This window comes from Eptesicus fuscus, chromosome 2, assembly GCF_027574615.1.
Source record: "Eptesicus fuscus isolate TK198812 chromosome 2, DD_ASM_mEF_20220401, whole genome shotgun sequence".
Taxonomy (NCBI): Eukaryota; Metazoa; Chordata; class Mammalia; order Chiroptera; family Vespertilionidae; genus Eptesicus; species Eptesicus fuscus.
The window spans coordinates 101,750,981-101,772,842 of NC_072474.1; the positions used below are offsets into that span (position 1 = coordinate 101,750,981).

General features: G+C 36.5%; 1 protein-coding gene across 2 annotated transcripts in view; it reads right to left on the minus strand.

The window, feature by feature from the left end:
- The window catches only part of STIM2 (stromal interaction molecule 2), a 139,524-nt gene that overhangs the window by 21,166 nt on the left and 96,496 nt on the right, over window positions 1-21,862 (minus strand). For both annotated transcript variants that reach the window (XM_054729652.1, XM_054729655.1), the window contains exons 4-6: window positions 8,633-8,744; window positions 4,565-4,680; window positions 1,395-1,572 (exon numbers count right to left, since the gene is read on the minus strand). In XM_054729652.1, coding sequence (XP_054585627.1) covers window positions 1,395-1,572; window positions 4,565-4,680; window positions 8,633-8,744 — 406 coding nt within the window. The remainder of the gene's footprint in view (window positions 1-1,394; window positions 1,573-4,564; window positions 4,681-8,632; window positions 8,745-21,862) is intronic.

Below are 21,862 nucleotides of genomic sequence, written 5' to 3' on the forward strand. Positions count from 1 at the left end.
CTTCATATATAATTCCACCTATTTATGATTGATTTCCATTGGTCTCTACCCATTCATTCCCTAGAGCATGCCTTCATAATAAATCCATAATTATAAAAATACTAGAGGCCCGGTGCATGAAATTCGTGCACGGAGGGGGGTTGTCCCTCAGCCCAACCTGTACCCTCTCCAATATGGGACCCCTTGAGGGATGTCCGACTGCCCGTTTAGGCCCGATCCTACCGGGATCACCGGGATCGGGCCTAAACGGGCAGTCGGACATCCCTCTCACAATCCAGGACTGCTGGCTCCCAACTGCTTGCCTGCCTGCCTTCCTGATTGCCCCTAACCGCTTCTGCCTGCCAGCCTGATCACCCCCTAACCACTCTGCTGCCAGCCTGTTTGCCCCCAACTTCCCTCCTCTGCCGGCCTGGTCACCCCTAACTGCCCTCTCCTGCAGGCTTAATCACCTCCAACTGCCCTCCCTTGCAGGCCTGGTCCCTCTCAACTGCCCTCCCTTGCAGGCCGGGTGCCTCCCAACTGCCCTCTCCTGCTGGCCATCTTGTGGTGGCCATCTTGTGTCCACATGGGGGCAGCTATATTGTGTGTTGCAGTGATGATCAATCTGCATATTACTCTTTTATTAGATAGGATAGAGGCCTGGTACAGGGGTGGGGGACAGCTGGTTTGCCCTGAAGGGTGTCCCAGATCAGGTGGGGGTTTCCTTGGGGTGTGGGGCAGCCTGAGCGAGGGGCCTGTGGTGGTTTGCAGGCCGGCCACGCCCCCTGGCAACCCAAGTGGAGGCCCTGGTATCTGGAATTTATTTTCCTTCTACAATTGAAACTTTGTAGCCTGGAGCGGAGCCAAGCCTGGGGCTCCCTCCGAGGCCGGTAGCCATTTGTGTTGGGGTTATAATTGAAACTTTGTTGCCTTAAGCGGGTGGGCCCGGCCAGGGTGTGCGGAAAGCTTTGCTTCCCCTGTTGCCGGCGGCAACCCTGGCCTGCTCTCTCAAGCTCCATTCTTTCGCCATTTGTTTGAATTTGTTTACCTTCTATAATTGAAACTTTGTAGCTTGAGAGGAGGCCTGGGCTGGCTAGGGCAGGGGGAAAGCTTGGCTTCCTCTGTTACCTAGGAAACCTTGCTCTCTGTGGCTGTAGCCATCTTGGTTTGGGTTAATTTGCATACTCGCTCTGATTGGATGGTGGGTGTGGCTTGTGGGTGTGTCGGAGGTATGGTCAATTTGCATATTTGTCTATTATTAGATAGGATGATACTTTTGTACATATATGAAATGAAGTGTACATACATTCCTGATGTGTATCAACCTAAATGTGTATATGCACATGCCCATATTACATTTTCATAAATAGTATTTTCCTACATAAATAAGAAGACTTATAGCTTGTTTTACTTACCTCTCTTGTAAGTCCATTAGACTTTGCTCTGCAGTTTGCAGACTCTCTAAGTCTTTCATCATTTTTGCAACATGTTCTTTTGATGTTTTATTCTGCGTGTAAGCAAACCAGCAACCTCCAACACCAATTACTATAGAAACTGTGAGGATAAAATCCTTCATCCAGTTATGAGGAGGGCCTATGGAGAGAATTAAAGATGGTTAAATTAATCTTTGAGTGTAACAGAATCTCAATACACAGAGAGACTTTTTTTAAATTAGTAGGCATCTAAAAATAAAACAAACAAAAAAAGTCAAGATGACCCTCCCATATAAAAGCTCAACCTTTTAAAAAATCCTTTTCAAATAATCAATGTTTTTATTATAACTACCTGATATATTAGACCAGTGGTTGGCAAACTGCGGCTCTGTTGACTAATGAGTTTGCTGACCACTGGGATAGGGGCTTAATCACAAGGAACAACAACAGCCTGTAATTATTAGAATCGAGAGTCTAGGTCAGTGGTTGGCAAACTCATTAGTCAACAGAGCCTCAGCTTGCCAACCACTGTACTAGACCTACAGGAGACAGAGACAAACAAATATGGACGCTCCATGTCCCTGCTGGTACAGGAGGTAGTAACAGAAGTCCTGGGACCCCTGAAAAACCGACAGCACCTCCCATGATGTACTGAGAATGGTCCTCTGGGTGAAGGAGTTATAAAGAATGTCAGCATGGCATTCCAATTCCTATAGTCAAGTTAGGCAGCTGTGATGCTTTGATAAACTGGAATGCTAATCATTCACCAAAAAGCATCTTCCCCAAGCATATAGCCATGTAACTAATTAAGACTAATCAGTGATTTTCAACCAAAGGTGATATTTTTCCCCAGCAAACATTTAGACTTTTTTATTTTTTGGTCACAATTGGGAGGAGAGTGAAAGCAGCTGGGGAGAGCTGTTACTGATGTCTAGTAGGTAGAAGCCAAAGATGTTGTTAAACATCCCACAATGCCCAAGAAAATCATTCCCCACCCCCCTCACCCTCTTCTACAAAAAATTTACCTAGGAATTATCTAACCTGCAATGTGAATAATGCCAAGGTTAAGAAACCATCGGTTAAATGACCATAACAATATTGTTTTAGATGGTTACGTGCCAGAGATATCTGGGTTATTAGGAAGAACAGGATCATCTTCCCTACCAAGTCAGGCAAGACAGTAAACCCAACATTGTTGTAAGTAAAGAGTAAGGAGCCAGGGCCTACCATCTTCAATGATACAAAACATAGAAATCACTAGTCAAATAATGTCCTAGTTTATTAGGAACTTTACTAGAGTTGTCAATACACATTAATTTTCAGGGGGCTCTTTGGAGGAAGACACAATGATAACTAACACAATAAAATGTATGCGTGACAAGTTCCTGTGCGTACAAGTCTAGGGTTCGTATATGTTTGCACAGTGCGATAAATAGCATGCTCTATGCTAGACACCCTCAGGGTAGTGTGTTTCCAGAGTGCATGCCCTCGCCCACAGTGAAAGAGATGCACTACCCCAGGGTAAAGTCTCAAAGGATTTATTTCTATTTCTGCCTCAGACTGAGAGGTTCCACTCAGGCTCTAGTTCAATTATGAGCCCGTTTCAGGCTGAAATATAATCACCAGAAATAACAATAAATAGATGGGCAAGTTTCCAAACTGCAGTATGTACCACGAGCTAGAAAAGATTTTAGGGAAAACTCCTTTAAAATGTATCTCTGTTCATTTGACATTGCTGGTTTTGTATAAATCTAACATGGGTGTTCCAACTACAGGCTCATTCACTCAAATAAAAATTTTAAGACAAACAATAAAAAGATGTAGCTTAATTAGTTTGCTTATTAAAATATTTATTTTCAACATTCTCTGAGACTAGTTTGGCTCCTTTTCAAATAATAATATAATACTGTTTTGGCTTAGAGGGTGGTTTGTTCCTGAATTAATAAAATATAAATATTTCTGACCAAGTTTATATAGAGATAAATTCTGGAATTTAATTCCTATTTTCACCAATCATCCACATGAAAAAATCAGGAAGAATCGCACAGAAGACAACCCCCAGGAGATCCAGTAGAAAACTTAGACAAGGAAAAGGTTAGAAAGGGCATCATCTCCGTGGAATGCTCGGCATTTCAGTAGTGTTCTATTTCCTAGGGTTTGTAATTTCCAACAGAGCATTTCCACCAACCCTCACAAAGGGAAGTTCCAGCTGTTTCACCAGCTGCTCTTTTAGCCTGAGCCAAAAAAGAACCTCCAGTAAAGTCATGGAATCCATCCAACCGCTTCAGCAACTCTTTTTTAGCAGAGCCACCCCCGAGATAGTATCATAGAAACCTGCAAGTGTCCTAGCTTCAAGAATGGAGGTAAAATAAATGTTAGTTTCCTAATTTGTAATTTGTGGAAGTCATTTTTCTTGTATTAATTATGTTATTCATTTTTGGCTTCGGAAAAATAAAACATAATTCCCCTAACATGTGCCTCTAGAAACACTTTCTGAAATTTGAAATTAAATTAAATAAGCATATTAAACTTTCCTTCTGAGAAACAGTAGTCCTGTCAAATTAAAGAAATACAGGTTTATTTTCTTTACAAATATGACAGATTAATTACTTAACTATTCCTCTTCCAAACAATCTAAAGAACATTTCACCACGTTGTGCTTGTGTCAGGAGAGTCTGTTACTTTGTAAAGTTTTAAAGTGGGTCTTTACTTTTGATCTATATAAAAAATTATTTTCTTGGTGATTAATGAAATCAAGTTAGGTTCTATTACTTCATGCATCAAGATGGTTAGATTGCACCATTTTTTAAAGGGATTCTTCAGTGAACATCCAACTATAATAACATTAACAAAATTGCTATAAAGACATAAAGTTTCAAATCTAGAAATTTAATTCTAAATTTTCAACTAACATAATGTTTACAACCTTTAATATCAGTAAACAAGCTTTGAAAATTTCCCACTCTATATTTCAATGACAAAAAGTCTAACCCTATAAATCTTTTGTTTTAAGATAGTATTAAATTTCCTTTATACCTAATAGATTATTCTTCTTAGTGGTCTACTACCTTCCTTACTTTTTCCTTCTTTAGATAACAAATAGATGATCTGATTATTCTTTTGCATCATATTCTGTGAGAGCAAATACTAACGTGTTAGAGGTCCAAACAAAACCACATCCAGTGCCTTGAGCTGAAGTTTTTGTCTGTGACTCCGGTCGCTGATTTTCAATTGAGATATCATAAATGAAGGTTCATGTACTGCTATCCTGTTCATTTAAAAAAATACATATATATTAAATAAAAATATTTCTAGCATATAAATTTAAATATTTGAGCAATATACTTAATACTTTACATATTAGTGATCATTACTGTAAGAGCTTATTCAAGTGTGACTTAATACTTTATTACATGTATCAAAAACCTTCTCAGTGCAATGTTAGCTGTACAAACACTCTTGAATGTTAATAATTTAGTTGCTAGGTTGGTATTTTTGTTTTCTGAGGTTATTTTGTACTGTAACTTAATAGGATTTTAAAATTTATCAAATTCAAAATATTTAATAATCATTAATTACCTGACATCCTACTGTCATTTCACGAAGAACAAGAAACTTATAAGTAATAGCAGAATTTAAAAAATAATATCTAAGTAGTCTATAGCTTTACAGTCTAATGTTTAAACTGTTTAAAAGTTAAACAAAGTCCACTAAGTCGTAAGTGGGAAGTAAGCAGTCATCATTAGTTGGGAAAGTAAACTGAAGGATTTATGTAATAAGAAGTACTGACCCATTTTATTAGCTATGAAAAAGTAAGTAGGGGGCCAAAGGCACAGGTAAAACAAGGTAATAAAATCACTTCAATTTGGACTTCAAACCCAAGCAGCCCAGTCAGTAGTCAGCTAAGATTTCTTAACAACCAAGTATGATGCTAATAACAATAACAACAACAACAACAACAACAATAATAATAATAATAATAATAAAGTAATTGTTAATAACAATGACAATAAAAACAAGCATGTACTATGTGTCGGGACCTGGGTCAGGGCTTAATTAAAATTCAAAACAAACTATATTGTATGTGAGTGTGTGTGTATATATATATTTCCCATTTTATAGATGAGGAAACTAAAGTAGTGAGAGATTAACTTGCTCAAGATTACATAATTAGTAAGAGGTAAGGCAGAGATTCAAACCCAAATATGTATGATTCCAACGACTGCACCTGAACCACTACACTTGAGTTAGGGTGATATCAGAACCTCTGAGTATGAAGAAGTTACAGGAACTCCTATAAGGCTTCTATAAAACTTTAGAGAGTAAAGATCTCTAACTTTCCCTTTATAAAATGTCTTCTTTCATCTTCTCCACAGTTACCTTACGTGTATGTTCCTATTACTCCTTTAATATGACACTTATTAAAGTCCTTGAAAGCAAAAATGATCTTCACTCTGTATCCCCAAACCTAGCATGGTGCTTGGCAAAAGTAGATGCTTGATAAATGTTTGTATAATAGATGAATGAATGCATGGATGGATGCATGAATGAATCCATAGCAATACTATCAATAGACTAAATTTAAGAAAGACAATGAGATGTAGTAAAAAGGAAACTATGTATCAGAATTTTATGCAAAGTTCAATATGAGCCCAGAGGTGGAAGTGATTCTACCTGAGTGGGTGAGGATGTCAGGGAAGATCACACAAGTCTGAAAGGAATGAGGAGGAATGTATCAGGTGAAGAGAGCCTTAGTATAAGCTCTGGTAATAAGAATTACAGAGAATAGAAAATACAGTAAAAGGCTTAAGATAACCATTATAACTAATATAAAACTAACATAATTTTGGCTATCTATTTCATAGGTAACAATATTTTAATGTCACAGAAAGGAAACAATAATGAATTGTTTTAGGCATATATTCATCTAGAATGTGTAATATATTTTCTAATGCTTTTTTATAAATAGCTCCTATATCTGCAGTTGCCCTACAAAACGCTCTGTAACTTACATGGTTGTTTAAAAGTTAAATGTTACTGCCTCTTTAAATGGACTTATCTAACTACAGTACCATATAAGATTCCAATGTGCTGACCTGAAAGCTTCTACATACATAACTTTTCTTCTGTAGAAACATGTTCACTATTTTTAAAAATTGATCTTGATTAAGTGTGCATTATGTCAACAATTCTACCAGAATTTGAGGTATCTCTGATACCTTTTATTTAATCAAAAGAAAAAAGTAGTTATAACATTTACTGCCATAATACAGAGTAGTCAATTTTATTTAATGTTGTTGTTTTATAAAGAAACTTCCCAAAAGACAACATAAGAAAATACCATGGGTTCCTCATAACCAGGGTAACATATATATCTCAGAAAACTCTAATCCCATTTTAATGCTCTACTATCCTGCTTGTTTTGTCTTATTTAAAAGCAAGAACTATATCATATTTGATTTTTGTCTTCTTTCCAGCATCTAGTTGCACCATGAACATAAAGATACTGAATATGCACTTGTTGAACTAACATTTATCCTCATAATTTCATCACTATAGTCATGTGCACAGTAAAATAAAAAATACTGATGTTGATGTTCAGAATACATTTAAGGGAAATGTGAAAACTTCCAACTTGATCCAAAATATATACTTGCAATCAATAAAATAGGGTAGGTAAGCAAAATGATTAGAAATACAATGTGCATATTTCATCATGTATAATAATCCTATATAACTGGGGTCTTCAAACTTTTTAAACAGGGGGCCAGTTCACTGTCCCTCAGACTGTTGGAGGGCTGGACTATAGTTTTAAAAAAACTATGAACAAATTCATATGCACATTGCACATATCTTATTTTGAAGTAAAAAAACAAAACAGCAAAAACACCTGCATGTGGCCCACGGGCCGTAGTTTCAGGATGCCTGCTATATAATAAAAGCCTAATATGCTAAGTGTCTGGTCGTCTGTTCAACCAATCAAAGTGTAATATGCTAATGCTGCTCAACCACTCGCTATGATGTGCACTGACCACCAGGGGACAGATGCTCCTACCAGGTTAGCTTGCTGTGCTGGGGTCCAGCCAATTAGGACTGAGCTAGATGGGCTGGGCACACCCTGGAGCCCTCCTATGGTCCCTCCCTGGCTGGCCAACCTCCCACATCCCTCTCCAGCCCCAATTATGCACCGATGGGGTCACTCAGCTTGGCCTGCGCCCTCTCACAATCTGGGACCCTCGGAGGATGTCAGAGAGTCAGTTTTGGCCTGATTCCACAGGCCAGGCCAAGGGACCCCACTGGTGCACAAATCTGTGCACCGGGCCTCTAGTTAGGTAATAAAAAGGGATTAGAGTCTTTTTTTGGTGTAAGAAACAATCCAGGGAAGAATGAAACATAAGCAACTTTGTAAAGGTCAAATTCTGGTAGAATTATTGCAAATTTTAATATCAAAATCTATAAATATTAAGTTTACTAATGGAGATTTAGGAAATATAATTCAGAAAACTAGTAACAATTCCAGACAAAGAAAGGATAAATTAGCATCCTAAACTCTGGTATCAGATTTATTTGTGTTCAAATGCTGCCTTGGGCAAAATACTTAAATTCTCTCTGACTTGGTTTTTTAAATCTATAAAATGGGGATAATAATACATAGTTAATGTTAACCATGAAGTTTAAATGAGATAATATAGAGTACCTCTATGCAATTTACTGTTAAAAGTGCTTGCTATTATTTACATTTTGTTCATTAAAATTCATTTTTTAAGGTTTAACTTATGGCCACTAATACTGAGTGGTTATTGTTATTAAAAGAATGCCAATTAAGAAGGATCTATAAATTAATCCATTCAAACAGATCTTTTCATAAAGGTGGATCTATATCAAATAAACATTTTTTTTTCATATTTACCAGATGGTCAGAGGTTGGTTCCTTTGATGTTATTTAAAAAAAAGATACAGCTGGCCCACCTTCTCATTCTCAAAATTACTTTTCTTGGGTATAAATTTTTAAAAGGGTATTTGGTATTGTTTAGATAAGAAAAATTGATTAAAACTTGTAAAAACTCATACCTTCAAAAATTAAAGCATGGATATATGTATAATATGTCCTTCTGAGTTCTTAGCCACAGAAGTAACTTGCAGATTTGGCAATGAAAAGTAACATGTAGCATATAACTCTCCATGAGTGGAAAAAATACATTTGGATAATAAAGACTCACCTGGGAAGCGTTGTTCCTTTGACATTATTGTCTCTAAAGCTCTTCTCATACTGGGGTAGTTCTACAAATTCTATTAACCACTGAAGTGTGTCCTCAAGGGTCCAATTATGAACTACAAGGTATAAAAGGGGAAGGCATATTTTATACACACCTACTTTCAGAATTCATATAAATTATGTATCTATATATATAGATACACAATAAACACACGCATATATAATTACTATAATTTCAGAGGAAATAAAGATGTTAGACTGAATTTTTCAATTCAATTCAATCAATGTTAAGTACTAAAATGGTATTTAGCATTCTATGAGAGCTAAAAACAATGAAGAAATACCTCCTACCCTAAAGGGCTTACAAATCTAGAACAGAGAAAACACATTAAAAGAGACAAAATATTAACATTGTTAATTCTAAAATAAGCATCTATGCAAAGTTTGTTCAGGATGAAACAAACCATTATTTCCCTGAATGTAGAAATCTTATTATCCATCATTCTTTCCACATATGCACTGGGAATATGGTAATAAACAAGATGAATAAAGTTCTTGCCCTCATGGAACATAAATTACCTTGGGAGTAGGGAGGGGCAATTTATGAAAAAAAGAAAGGAGGGCAGATTTCAGATATTTATCAGCTATTAAGGAAGGAAAGATGTCAGTATAAACCTCTCTGAAGAGCTATTATCAAGACCGAGACCTAAAAATTTCAAGGAGCCAACACTGTGATGATCTGGGTGAAAAAATATCCCAAATTGGCAGGAAAAGCTAATGTAAGGACCTTAAGATAAGAATGAACTAGCTGTGGTTGAGAGTAGGAAGAAAAGAAGTCAGAGTCCAGATCATAGAGGGTTTTCAAAAATTCTGGACATTTTTCCAATTTCAATAAAATGATAAGGGTAAAATAATCTATGTTTTGAAACTATCAGCCTTCAAAATGTGGAGAATGGATTATAGGAGACAAGACTGAAAACAGAGAGAAATAAGGAAACCACTCCTTATATATCTGCTCAAGCAGAAGAGATTATTGCCTTGGATTATGGTGCTCGTAGAGAATATGGTGACATGTGGTTAGATTCAGGACATATCTGGGATAATGCTGCTAGATGTGCTGATAAAGTGAGTGGGGGTTGATAGCTAAAGTAAAGCCCAAAAAAAGTACAGAGGATAGTGCCATTAACTGAGATAGGAAAGAATGGTGGGGACAGACTGGGGAGGCAAGTATCGGCAGGTGGCAGAGATCAAAGTTCTGTTTTTAGACATGCTATGTTTAAAGTATGTAGTAGATATTTAAGTGTAGATAAGCAGTCAGATATACAAGTCTGAAGCTTAGGAAAGAGTGAGGTTAGGAATGGAGACATAAATTGAGAGTCATCAGCATGCAGATTAGATTGAATGAGAACTTCCAGAAGAATGAGGATAGCTAGTAATGGATTCTAAGAGACTGGATCAAAATCGTGAGGAAAATGATAGCCAACATCTCTTCTCCTGGACACTGATTTTGAATTAAGCTTTCTATATACATTTTTTCCTTTGAGTCTTAAACACAAACACACAAAACAAAACAAAACAAAACAAAATAAAACAAAACAAAAAACTTATGAGGCACTAACATGATCATCTCCATTTTGGAGAAGAGGAACTGAAAAGTTACTGAGACCAAAGTAGTCAGTAGCAAGACTAAATTTGAACCTAGGCTGACCAACCACAGGACCTGATACCATAATATTCTGAGAGCAATAATATTAATTAACAATCAGTTAAATACTGGAAGTAACTCAGACATTTGTTTGAAGAGTATGAAGGACCATGATAGTTTATCCAAAGGAAATGATGCAAATACACTTGAAAAATTAAGAGCTCCATATTATCTGCATTTAATTTAAGGATTTTGGAAAACAAAGTGTTTATATACCACAGAAAAGGTCCAAGAAAAATGAAGAAAACAAGTGAGCAATAAAAGCAGACCTGGGAATCCATCTGTATAAAAAGGAATCTGCCTTTTTTCATTATTTAGAGAAAAATGAAAAATAAATTATTAGTTAAAATTAACAAAAATTCATTTAAAATTATATATGGTAATTGATAATTTTATATTGATTCAAAGCTTTGACTATTTTCTTCATGTTCTCTCCTTCATGTGTTCCTATCATAAGCCTAGACATGTGCCTGAGGTTGCTGTATCAATTTAGCCAAATAACTTATAACATCAGCCAAAGATTCAGGCCCTGGGTACCTTCCACTAAATTTAAAATATTGAAAGTAGCCTTTTTACTCTTAAGTTTCTTCCTATTCAAGATGAAGTGCATTAAGAATTGTCCTGTCTTGATTGCCAAAAACAACAACAGTGCAGCTGCATCTCACACACCCACACAAAAACCTCAGCCAAGAAAATAGGATAAGATTCTCTGTCATTTCTAGACTGTTAACTAGTCAACAGCAAAAAGCCCTAATATAAACACACATAAAAATATTCCCTCAATTCCAATGAGCCAGGATAGAAAGACAGAAAAATCAAATGAAAAATAATATAGAGTTAGAAGTGCCCAAATCCTAGCATTACTCTACCTAGTAAATTAAATATTATAGCGATTCTAAAGTAACCTTTTTTTATAATGAATCTTTAAACAAAATTCTAATACACACAGTTTACTTCGGGGGGAAGTTTACTTCTTGTGCTACATGGTATCTTTGGGGATGCCTAATAATTACCTTCTCTTCTCATGACCATGACTTGCATTTTGTCTTAGCCTTTTCTACTCCAAATATACTAGTTGTCTTTCAATTCTTAGGACAGATCATTCTATGTCCCTCCTCGGGGCCTTGCACATGCTGTTTCACAGGATTAAATCCTTTTCTCCATCCCTGTGGCTCATATTCACCTATTTACTTTATTGAGTCTTCATATCTCAATTAACACTTTCAGGGGAGTCTTCCCAAACATTGCTGTATGATCATAAATCACTTTGTACTTCTTGTGAATATCATTTAACTACTTATATTTATGTGTATAATTATTATTTCAGTATCTGTTTAATCCACTAAAGATTAGCTTCTGGCTCACCATTCTATCCCTAGCACTTGGTACACAAAGAGTGTTCAACACATTATTTATTGGATCTTCTTGAATAAATGAAGTAGAACATGTATATTTGACAAGTATTATCAAAATCTATTTTCACATTTTAGTGAAGAGACCCTAATAAACAGAAATAGAAATCTGTCTGCATAAGCAATTCTTGACAGCAAAGGAGTTATTTATTTGATAATTCTCTGGTTCCTTATTACCCGCCTCTCATTGCCTGTTCACATGTGCTGTTGATAAACAGCCCTTTCACCAGAGGGAGGCAGAGAAAGAGATGGTATTCCTTTAAAAAATATATTTCCCTATCTGCAAAGCTACAGAAATACCAATTCTACACTTTAACGTATCGTTTCTGCAATGAATTGTGCCAATACTCTAGGTTGGTGTCTCTGAGTGATTTGGGCAATTTATTGCAAGACCAACAGAATGAGCTCTGGAAAGAGCCCTGATTCCAGTTTCAGCTTGTGCCGCTGATTCACGGACTCCACTGCCAGGTTATTTAACTCAGTTTCTTCACACACAAAATAATGAAATAGAACTAGACTATCTTTAAAATTAATTCAAATTCTGTTTCTATGATTCCATTACAACAAACAAGAGTTGGCATTTAAAATATTGCCTAGACAGTAGGTAAGAGAATACTGAGAGGGGAAAAAAGTAACTCTAAGAACTTTCAGGACAGCAATAGAAACTGCTACTGACATTGTAAGGTGTTTATTAAACACCAGGGCATTTGCAAACATTATTTCAAATAATTGTTGCAGCCACCCTTTGAAGTAGACACTTGTATCATCATATGGATCCTAAAAGTTTATGAAGGTATAATTCTTAATTAAATATCACTGATTAGTAAATGATCCAACCAGGTTTCAGACCAGGTCTGTTTCTCGAGTTGTTAACCACTGTGCAGTAACACTGCCTCTTTAGAATTAGGTAAGTGTCCTGACAATCAAACAGGCACTACAAGTAGACAGTTTATGCTCCAGACATACTTGCATACATGTTTTCAGCTTCCTGAATACCATATTCCTCCATGCCACTCCTCAGCATGGGACGACTTTCACTTCTCCTTCCTTCTTTACCAGGCTTGCCCTTCCTTAGCCTGTAAGACTCAGCTCAGGATCTCCTTCCTCCACCAAGTTTTCCCTATCCATCAACTTCCAGATTATAGTTGCTCTTTGTGTTCCCTGATCACCTGTACATACACCTGTGCAGGATTTCACATGCTCTAATGTAACTGTCCATGCCTGTCTTACCTCCTGGATGATGAGTTTCTAGTGGGCAGGAACTTTTTTCTGCCTAATACAGTGTTTATTAACACCACAATGTCACCTTCATTTGATGTAAGATTTTACATTTTATTATACACTTTCACATATTTTTTTTCATTTAATCCCCCCACAAACCATGTTTGAGAGAGAGCTGTTATTTCTACAGTCTACACAGAGAACCTTGCTCAAGGGAGGCCAAGTAATCACACATGTGATCACACATGTCTAGCAACTGGGACAGCTAGAATTTGAACTCTAATCCTCTGATTCTAAGTTCACTGCCAATATGGGTGGCTCCTGGTTTGGAACAATAACTCGCTGTTTAACTGTAAAACTTGAAACATATTTTTTCTTAGAAACAAATCTTTCAGACATACAGTAATACTAATAATACAACAATCAAGCATTATATATGAGCAATCTGTCACAGGTAATTGCATTAATGGATCCAGGATTCCACTAGACACTTCAAGTACATATTGTGGCCTACTGAAGGACTGGAGGTGGTAACAGTAACTCAATGGAGATATGCCAGTTCTTCATCATGGGGGTGACTCCTATGACTTACGAAAGGGGCTCTAACAGATTGAAGGGCAAGGAGATTTAGAGCTGGAGCAGGGCTCAGGGGAGAGTGGGGACAGGATGGGGAACATAACCAAGCCTCCAAGAGATGAGGGTGAGAGGATGTAGGGTGTGTGGGGTGGGCACCTGTTTATGGATTTCCACAGGAACAGAGGCAAGGTGAGGAGTCTCCTCATCTCTCCCTTGCTATCAACAGGGCTGATTCTACCACAGGAAATGATGTTGCTGATTCTGCACCAAAATCGTCTCCCTTTTTCCCCCTTCCTATTTGCTACTGACAGAACCACTACCATATAATTATTTTGGATGTATAAAAATATAAAAAATGATAACTGAGCCTAAGAGGAGAATGCTTTTAGATAGCAGTAGCTTCAGTAGAAATGGGGAGAATGAAGAGACGGTAAGGGCTAGAAATAGCCAGCACCAGAGAGGTAAGGAACCCGGCGTTCCTGTGGCCACCCAGCTGAAGCAGCCTTCTGAAAAAGACGCAAGTCACACACAGGTACAGGCTCAGCTGTACAAACTAGGTTAGAAGTAGGAGGAAGTGATCTCTCCCTCCCCTTAATTTCTATAGTACTTACTTTTTCTACCAAATGTCTTATCATATGTCCTGCATATTTTGTAACTATTTGCTTCACTATATCTTATGTTTGTACTATACTATATACTAGAGGCCCTGTACACAAATTCGTGTACCAGTGGGGTCCCTTGGCCTGGCCTGTGCGATCAGGCCAAAACTGGCTCTCCGACATCCCCCGAGGGGTCCCGGATTGCGAGAGGGCACAGGCGAGGCCAAGGGACACCACCGGTGCACAATCGGGGCCAGGGAGAGACGCAGGAGGTTGGCCAGCCGGGGAGGGATTGCGGAGGGCTCCAGGGCGTGTCTGGCCTGTCTAGCTCAGTCCCTATCGGCCGGACCCCAGCAGCAAGCTAACCTACCCATCAGAGCATCTGCCTCCCTGGTGGTCAGTGCACGTCATAGCAACTGGTTGACTGGTCAACTGTCTGCCCCCTGATGGTCATTGCACATCATAGCGAGTGGTTGAGCAGTGTTAATATATCATTAGCTTATTACCCTTTGATTGGTTCAACGGACGACCAGACAACCGGACACTTAGCATATTAGGCTTTTATTATATAGGATTGTAAACTTCCATAACAGCCACCATGTAGCCCAGCACAGAGTTGCTGTATATTAGCTGAATGTACTAGTATAACTGACAGAGAAGAACCTGTTTTGTTTTGTTTTTAATTGTCTTCTTCCTTTCCCATAGTTGTGTGAAAGACAGACTACTATTTTCATATTATCTCATTTCAGAGCAGCACTGGGAAAACCTTGACTCCCAAACAGGATCACAGGGACCTACATAACATAATGGAGGTTAGAAGTTGCCAGTTTATAGCTGTGTGTTTGACAGTAGGATGAGGTAAGAATTTATGTGTGCTTCCAGTCCATCCCTGCCTTCAGCAAATGTGAGATACACAAATCAATGTAAAAGATAAACGTCAAAAAAAAAAGAAATATCCATATTTACTTGCTCGTTTCACCTATAAAAGGCACTCTTATAAAACCAATGCACCCAGTGCACTTAGCCATATACTTGTATTAAGTTACAGGCCTAAAAATGCAAAAAGGCTTAGTGAAGTACTACCATATAAGTTTTCATCTGTTATAATTAATATACATACATGCTGTCCTAAAAACCTTCACAGATGATTTGTGAATCACTTACATACTATAGGGAAAAAACTAATTTCTAGTTATAAAGTATTAGTGTGCATGTAGAAATATGTTAATAATAGTAGTAGCTAATATTTTATGAATACTTTACAATTTCCAGTAACTATACAAAATGCTTTTCATGAATTATCTCATTAAACTCTTTCAATACCCCTATGAAGCAGGTTTTAGCAGTCACATGATAATCTTGGTTTACAGATCAGGAAGCCGAGGCGCAGAGAGTATGAATAACTTGTCTGAATTCACACACCAAGTAAGTTTTGGAGATAGGATTCAAAACTATGTCTGTTGGCTTCAAAGCTCCAAGTTAACCACTAAGCTCCTCCTCCTGTCCTTCCCCAGTATGCTGAGAAAATTTCCAAGTAAAGCCAAGATCACCATCAGTCACGTCAAACCTTGGATATATTAGACACACCACTACACTTATTCTGCATTTCATTTCTTAATAGCTCTCCTACTAGTTTTTAAAAACCGCTATAATTCTAAATTTATTATAAAAAACATCTGTGGTGTTGTTCTTAATGTTAAGAAAGCCCCTGGCATAACTAATATATTTTAGAGAAACCAACTTCTGATATCATAATACAGTACTGTATACAAATACTTAAATACAGTATAGTTAAATACACACTACTTTCTATTAAGGCCTGAAAACATCTTATAAGTATCAAAGATTTGGTAAGAGAATCATGGAGGAGAAATAATAAACATTATTAATGAAAGTAACTATATTTAAAGTTGGCCATATAAAATGGTTATTGAAAAAAAGTTCTATATTTTGAATTTTTTTAAAAAGGATTTTGCTTTCTGGGTTTTTAAAAAATATGTTTTGATTTCAGGAAGAGAATGGGAGAGGTAGAGAGATAGAAACATCTATGAGAGAGAAACATCCATCAGCTGACTCCTGCATGTCCCTACTGGAACCTGCAACCCGGGCATATGCCCTGACCAGGAATCGAACCTGTGACTCTTGGTGCATGGGACAATGCTAAATCCACTGACCCATACTGGCTGGGCTAAAATTCTATATTTTGAAGCTTCTCTGATATAAAAGCTAAAAACTATACACAGTTTTAAAAATATTTGAATTACTGACCTGTTTATAAGAAGTACTGTATTCTAAAATATGAGTACACAGTAATATTCATGACTTTTCCAAATTCAATTTCAACTGAGAATTCCAAGTCATATAAAAGCCTTAGAAGTTCTCTGTACAGTGACAGACATACGGATCACAGGAAAATGCTATTAACTTAAGGTTCAATATAGCAGGACTCTGATAAAAAGTAGCTTGAATTAAATGTAATATAAACATAAAAAATAACTGATGAACAAAAACAGATCCAGAGACAGAGAAGCATCGATCAGACTGTCAAACCTCAGAGGGAAGACAAGGGAGGGTGGGGGGAAGGGAAAGAGATCAACCAAAGGACTTGATGCATGCATATAAGCATAATCAATGGACAACAGGGGGGTGAGATCATGAGTGGGGAGGTGGGGGGGGGGAGTTATAGGGGGATAAGGACACATAAGTAATACCTTAACCAATAAAGAAAAAAGGTAACTTTTTAAAACACAAAGAGGAAAAGTTTAAAGCCTTTCACATTTCATCTCAGCTCAGTTTATAGATGTGTGTGTCACTTCTGAGTGAGACTTTCCTGCTCAGCTGCTCAGCACAGTCAAGACAGGCTTATCTTTAGAACAGTGCAGAATGCGAGCGCCTCATCTGCACACGGGTCAGTGGAGCATGTCTTTGTACCATGGACGAAATTCCTGCAACATGCTAAATTTGGACACCTAACAGGCACAGTCTGAATCTGGGAAGTTGTACCAAAGAGAAATACACACTTTCTTTCATGAGCTCCTTACCTTTTACCATGCAAGAATTACGTGAAATTTTTAGGCAAACTAGGTAAATGTCTTGAACATTCAGAACTTAAAAATGATCAGGGTATTCTCCCAACAGTGATACAATGGTCACTAGGGAAAGGCATTACTACTTTTTCTGTTGTAAACTGCAGTCTTATTAAACAGTGCTTCAACAACTTGCTTCATGAAGATGATGAGAGATAATACAGGCATATCTTAAAAATAGAAATTGGAGAAACAATGAGTCTCAAAACTATAAGGCTGTTCTGAAGATTAACAAAATGTATTTGGAAATGACTCCAAGGAATGGTAAAGGTGCTCTACAAGTGTAAATTTATAATCATAATAAAATATAGAATCAGAAATTTTTGTAAGAAATTTAATGAATACACTATTTTTTTTTTTACAAATGATTCAACAAAACCAAAACCAGTGGACACAATGGCCATACTGGAACTAAATGTCTAATCTAGTTTTCCATACTATCTCATTATGCTGTCACTGAAGATATCACCTTAGGAACCGAGTAGCTAATCTCTGGGTATTCATTCTTTCATTTTAGACTTGTCCCTCAGCCTCTTCTTCTTTTAAAACAAAACAAAACAAAACAACACTCTCCCCCCTCCCCCCCAACACACACACAAATTTAAAAACCACTAAGCTAAGAATAAAAAGAACATTTCACATCAAACAAACGTAAGTTCTTTAAGGGCAGACAATACTTATACATTTCTATATTCCCAACATGTTATACAATGACAAAAATATAGCAGGCACTAAACAAATGTGGAATGGCAGCTACATCTTAGGAACTCAATTAATACTTATGGATGAATGAATGGATGACAAAATAATTCTACTAACCAAGGCTGCTAAAAAAAAATGCCACCTTCATTCACTCTTTTTAGTGGCATTTCTAAAGATATAAACTCTTTCAAAATATGACTAAGCTTCACAAAATTGAGAGGATGCTGGTTTTCAAAAAATATGTTTAACAAAAAAAAATCTACTTGTAAATTATAACTTACATATGCTTCCTTTACTTTTCTACTATTAAATTTATCAAAAATGCTCAATATATTTTTTTCTTGCAATTTGAAAGTTTCTTCAAAAGATTTTCTATGCAAGTAACTAGGGATTCTTTCATTCTGCAAATATTTACTGAGTACATGGTAATTACTACTGGGCAATGAATAAAATAAATGTAAGACATCAATCAAGGAATTATTGCCAAGACTAGCAGAAAGCTCAATGTAAAAAAAAAAAAAAAAAAGTATTGATTTTAAGAGGGAGTTCAACAAAAAAGGAACACAAAGCCCGGTTAATAAATATTTTCTAAAGGGCATAAAAGGCCAGCTAAGAATTGCGCTTTCACACCTGTTGTCACAGTCTTCAGGTAGGAAGAGACATACATTCTGAACTTGTTAATGCTAGTTTCTTCTAGAATAGAAGAAAAAGAAATCACCAATTCCAATGGTAGAAGCATTTTCAAGGGAGTTTTATTCAGGAAATTTCTGTGTGATCTGCAATTTTTTCTACTACAATTAACATTTTAAAATCTAACAGTTCACAAATACTATTACATTTACTTGGTATATAGCATTTTCCAACTCAGACTCCCTATCTACAGTACTGCTTAAACTAATTATTATTAATATGAAAGCAGCTTTCAGGAAAACTTCACTTGTTTTGTGAGTACTGACGCATGGTTAAGACAGTAAAATATTAAATAGCCTCCCCACTTACAGGGGACTGTTATCAATAGCTAGAGTTATATGAGGAAAGGAAAATGTGAATAATGTGCTTCAGTAGTAAAATTAATTCATAAAACTAGACTCATTAACACAATGACACTATGTAGTGTTCACTCAGACTTTCTAAAGTTTTTTCCAATTTTCAAATTCATTTCAAAACCCTGGCCAGTGTGGCTCAGTTGGATGAGCATCGCCCCATGCTGCAAGAGGTCGCTAGTTCGATTCCTAGTCAGGGCACATGGCCAGGTTGCTGGCTCAATCCCTGGTAGAGGGCATGCAGGAGGCTGCCAATTGAAGTTTCTCTCTCATCAATGTTTCTCTCTCCATCTACCTTCCTCTCTCTCTCTCAAACCAATAAAAAACAGAAAACAACAACAAAACCTTTTAATTGACCAGCAATTGCCAGGTTCCATATCAGGATGAGAAAATAGGCTAGCGATGGCCAGAATCTGCATAATGGAGACCCTGGGGTGGTGACTCTATGAAGCCAGAGGTCCATACAAGTCAGTCTCCTGAATGATGTAACATCCCAATAGGGGCAGCAGACTAGCTATATACAAGGGTACTGAGCAGATAAGAAAATACATTGAAGGTAAGAGATCTAGGTTTTCAATCAGTGAAACGAGTTAGAAATAGGGAAAGAGGTTAAGTTAGAATTAACTCAGGAGTTGGTATCAGTGTGAATTCATAATTTTTAATATAGAGAGAGTAATAAATATAGGGTTATATGTTTCTTAACTCTGTCCACTGAGAGAGCCTGAGACAAAAATACCTCATAGCAGTGAGCACAACTAGTACACAAACATTGGTTTCTAAATAGCATCTCAACTAAAAGTAACCAGGAATCCTTGGGGAAGCGGTTGTTTCCAGGGCTAGGGTTGAGAAATAAAATGAGCCTGGAACATCCTTTTGTGCTAGAAAGTAAGGAAGGGCTCAAAAATGATGGAGACATTCATATAAAAGAATACAGAAGCCAGCTTGAAATGCTTCTCACAAGCCAAATTTGGGATAATTTAAGCTTGCAAATAATGATAACGAATTATAACCCACTGAATAAAATAGGAAACAAGAAATCCAGGAGCCCACACTAATATAAATAAATAAATGCAGAAGATCAAGCTTCAGAATAATCATAAATTGAGATGCACTATTTCTCCAATTTCTGTTTTCAAGATATGTGTGTTATCCCCCACCATCTATCTTCACAGGACAAGGCGTTGATAATACACTCTATTTAAATCTCTTCCTTACAGTAGAATGCAAATTAATAAATAGAGGGAATTTGAAAAAATGCAATCTGGCAACCATCAGAGTAATAATTTAGGCAAGAAACATCAATGAATGTTAAAACTAGTGGGTAACATTATAAGAGAACTGTGATTTTACAAAGTCTCCAAGTTTCTCTCCACACACACAAAAAATTATTCATTACTAAGGTGGGGATAAAGTATCTTTATAGTTATAGAAATGTAGCAGATAGTATCTTAAAATCAAGTAATCACAGGTAACACCTCCAGTAACAATGACATCATGTGTCACTCAAAAGAATGTAATGAAAAGAATCATTTCTGCAACAGTCCATCCCAAAATGCATGGCCTGGATCTAAGTATACGAAAACATCGAACAAATCCTAATTTAGTTACAATCTATAAAAACTGTAGATTGAAAAGTAGTGACCAAAGACATGCAAGTCCAGGAAATACTAAGAAACTGTTCTGAATTTAAATAAACTACAGAACCAGACAACTGGGTATGATGCATACTCCTGGATCCTTTGGCTATAAAGGTCATTATTAGGGCAAAAGGCAAAATTGGAATGAGGGCCTTTGGACAAAGTGTGTTTTGGTCTTGCAACTTTTCACTAAATTTGAAATTCAATTAAGAAACTAAATTTAAAAGAAATCTTGCAATTCTTTTTCAATTAGGTAGGTAGAGCATTCTAATAATTGCTAACTTCTCTATTACTTTGTAGCTTGTGGTTTTCTTCATAAAAGTAAGGTAATCTTTCAACAGCAGACACTAGGCCCTATGAGCTGTCAAGAACTGTTCTAAATTCTATATACTTATTAACTTATTTAATACTAAAACCATCCTCTACAGTGGGTACTATTATTAGATACATTTTATAGATGGGGGAGTTCAGGACAGAGAGATGAAGTTACTTGCCCAAGGTCACAAATCTAGTAAGTGTTTTGTAGAGACTTGAATCCAGGCAGTTAGTCAAGCTCTACAAACATTTTGGGACACTGTCTCTCTAGGAAAGGATAACCATACTTTGGGGTTTCTCAATATATCAGTGTCTAAAAGATGAGAGGCTTCAGTGATTATGAAGTCTCAGAACCCATAAAAAGTTTACTTGTTCAATATTCACATAGTACCAGGTTAAAAAATTGTAAGATTTCACAATATTGGAAAGCTTCTAGTATTTAGGATGCTTATCTAGTAAAGAACTAATAAACTACTATAAATATATTTATGATATATTTTGAAAGCTAGACTTTAAAGGAAACCCAATTCTTCTATTGACTTTGGTTGCATTCTTTTAGAATAATCTAAAATGCTAGTAGTCTTTTTTTAGAAATGTGATTATATTGGTTTAAAATACTAAAACATTATTATTTCTCTACTTTTATGGGCTGGAGTTGAAATAACCTGTTTCATATTTGTTTTGCCTTTTCTAATTGTCTATTTAGTAATTCCAAGTTCTATTCCTTTGTATTGATTTGTTCTCTTGCAAGTGACTTATTTTCCAGATCCAAAAGTGTTTTCCTTTTGTTTTTTCTTCAGGCCCCAGCTGTGCCAATGAGGAGGAAAGTAATTCTGCTTACTTTGGCATGACAGTGGTGGAGACAAACCAACAAGTTATTAACAAATAATGAAATTAAGAGTTGTTATTGATTTATAAATTGCTATTTCTTATATGTG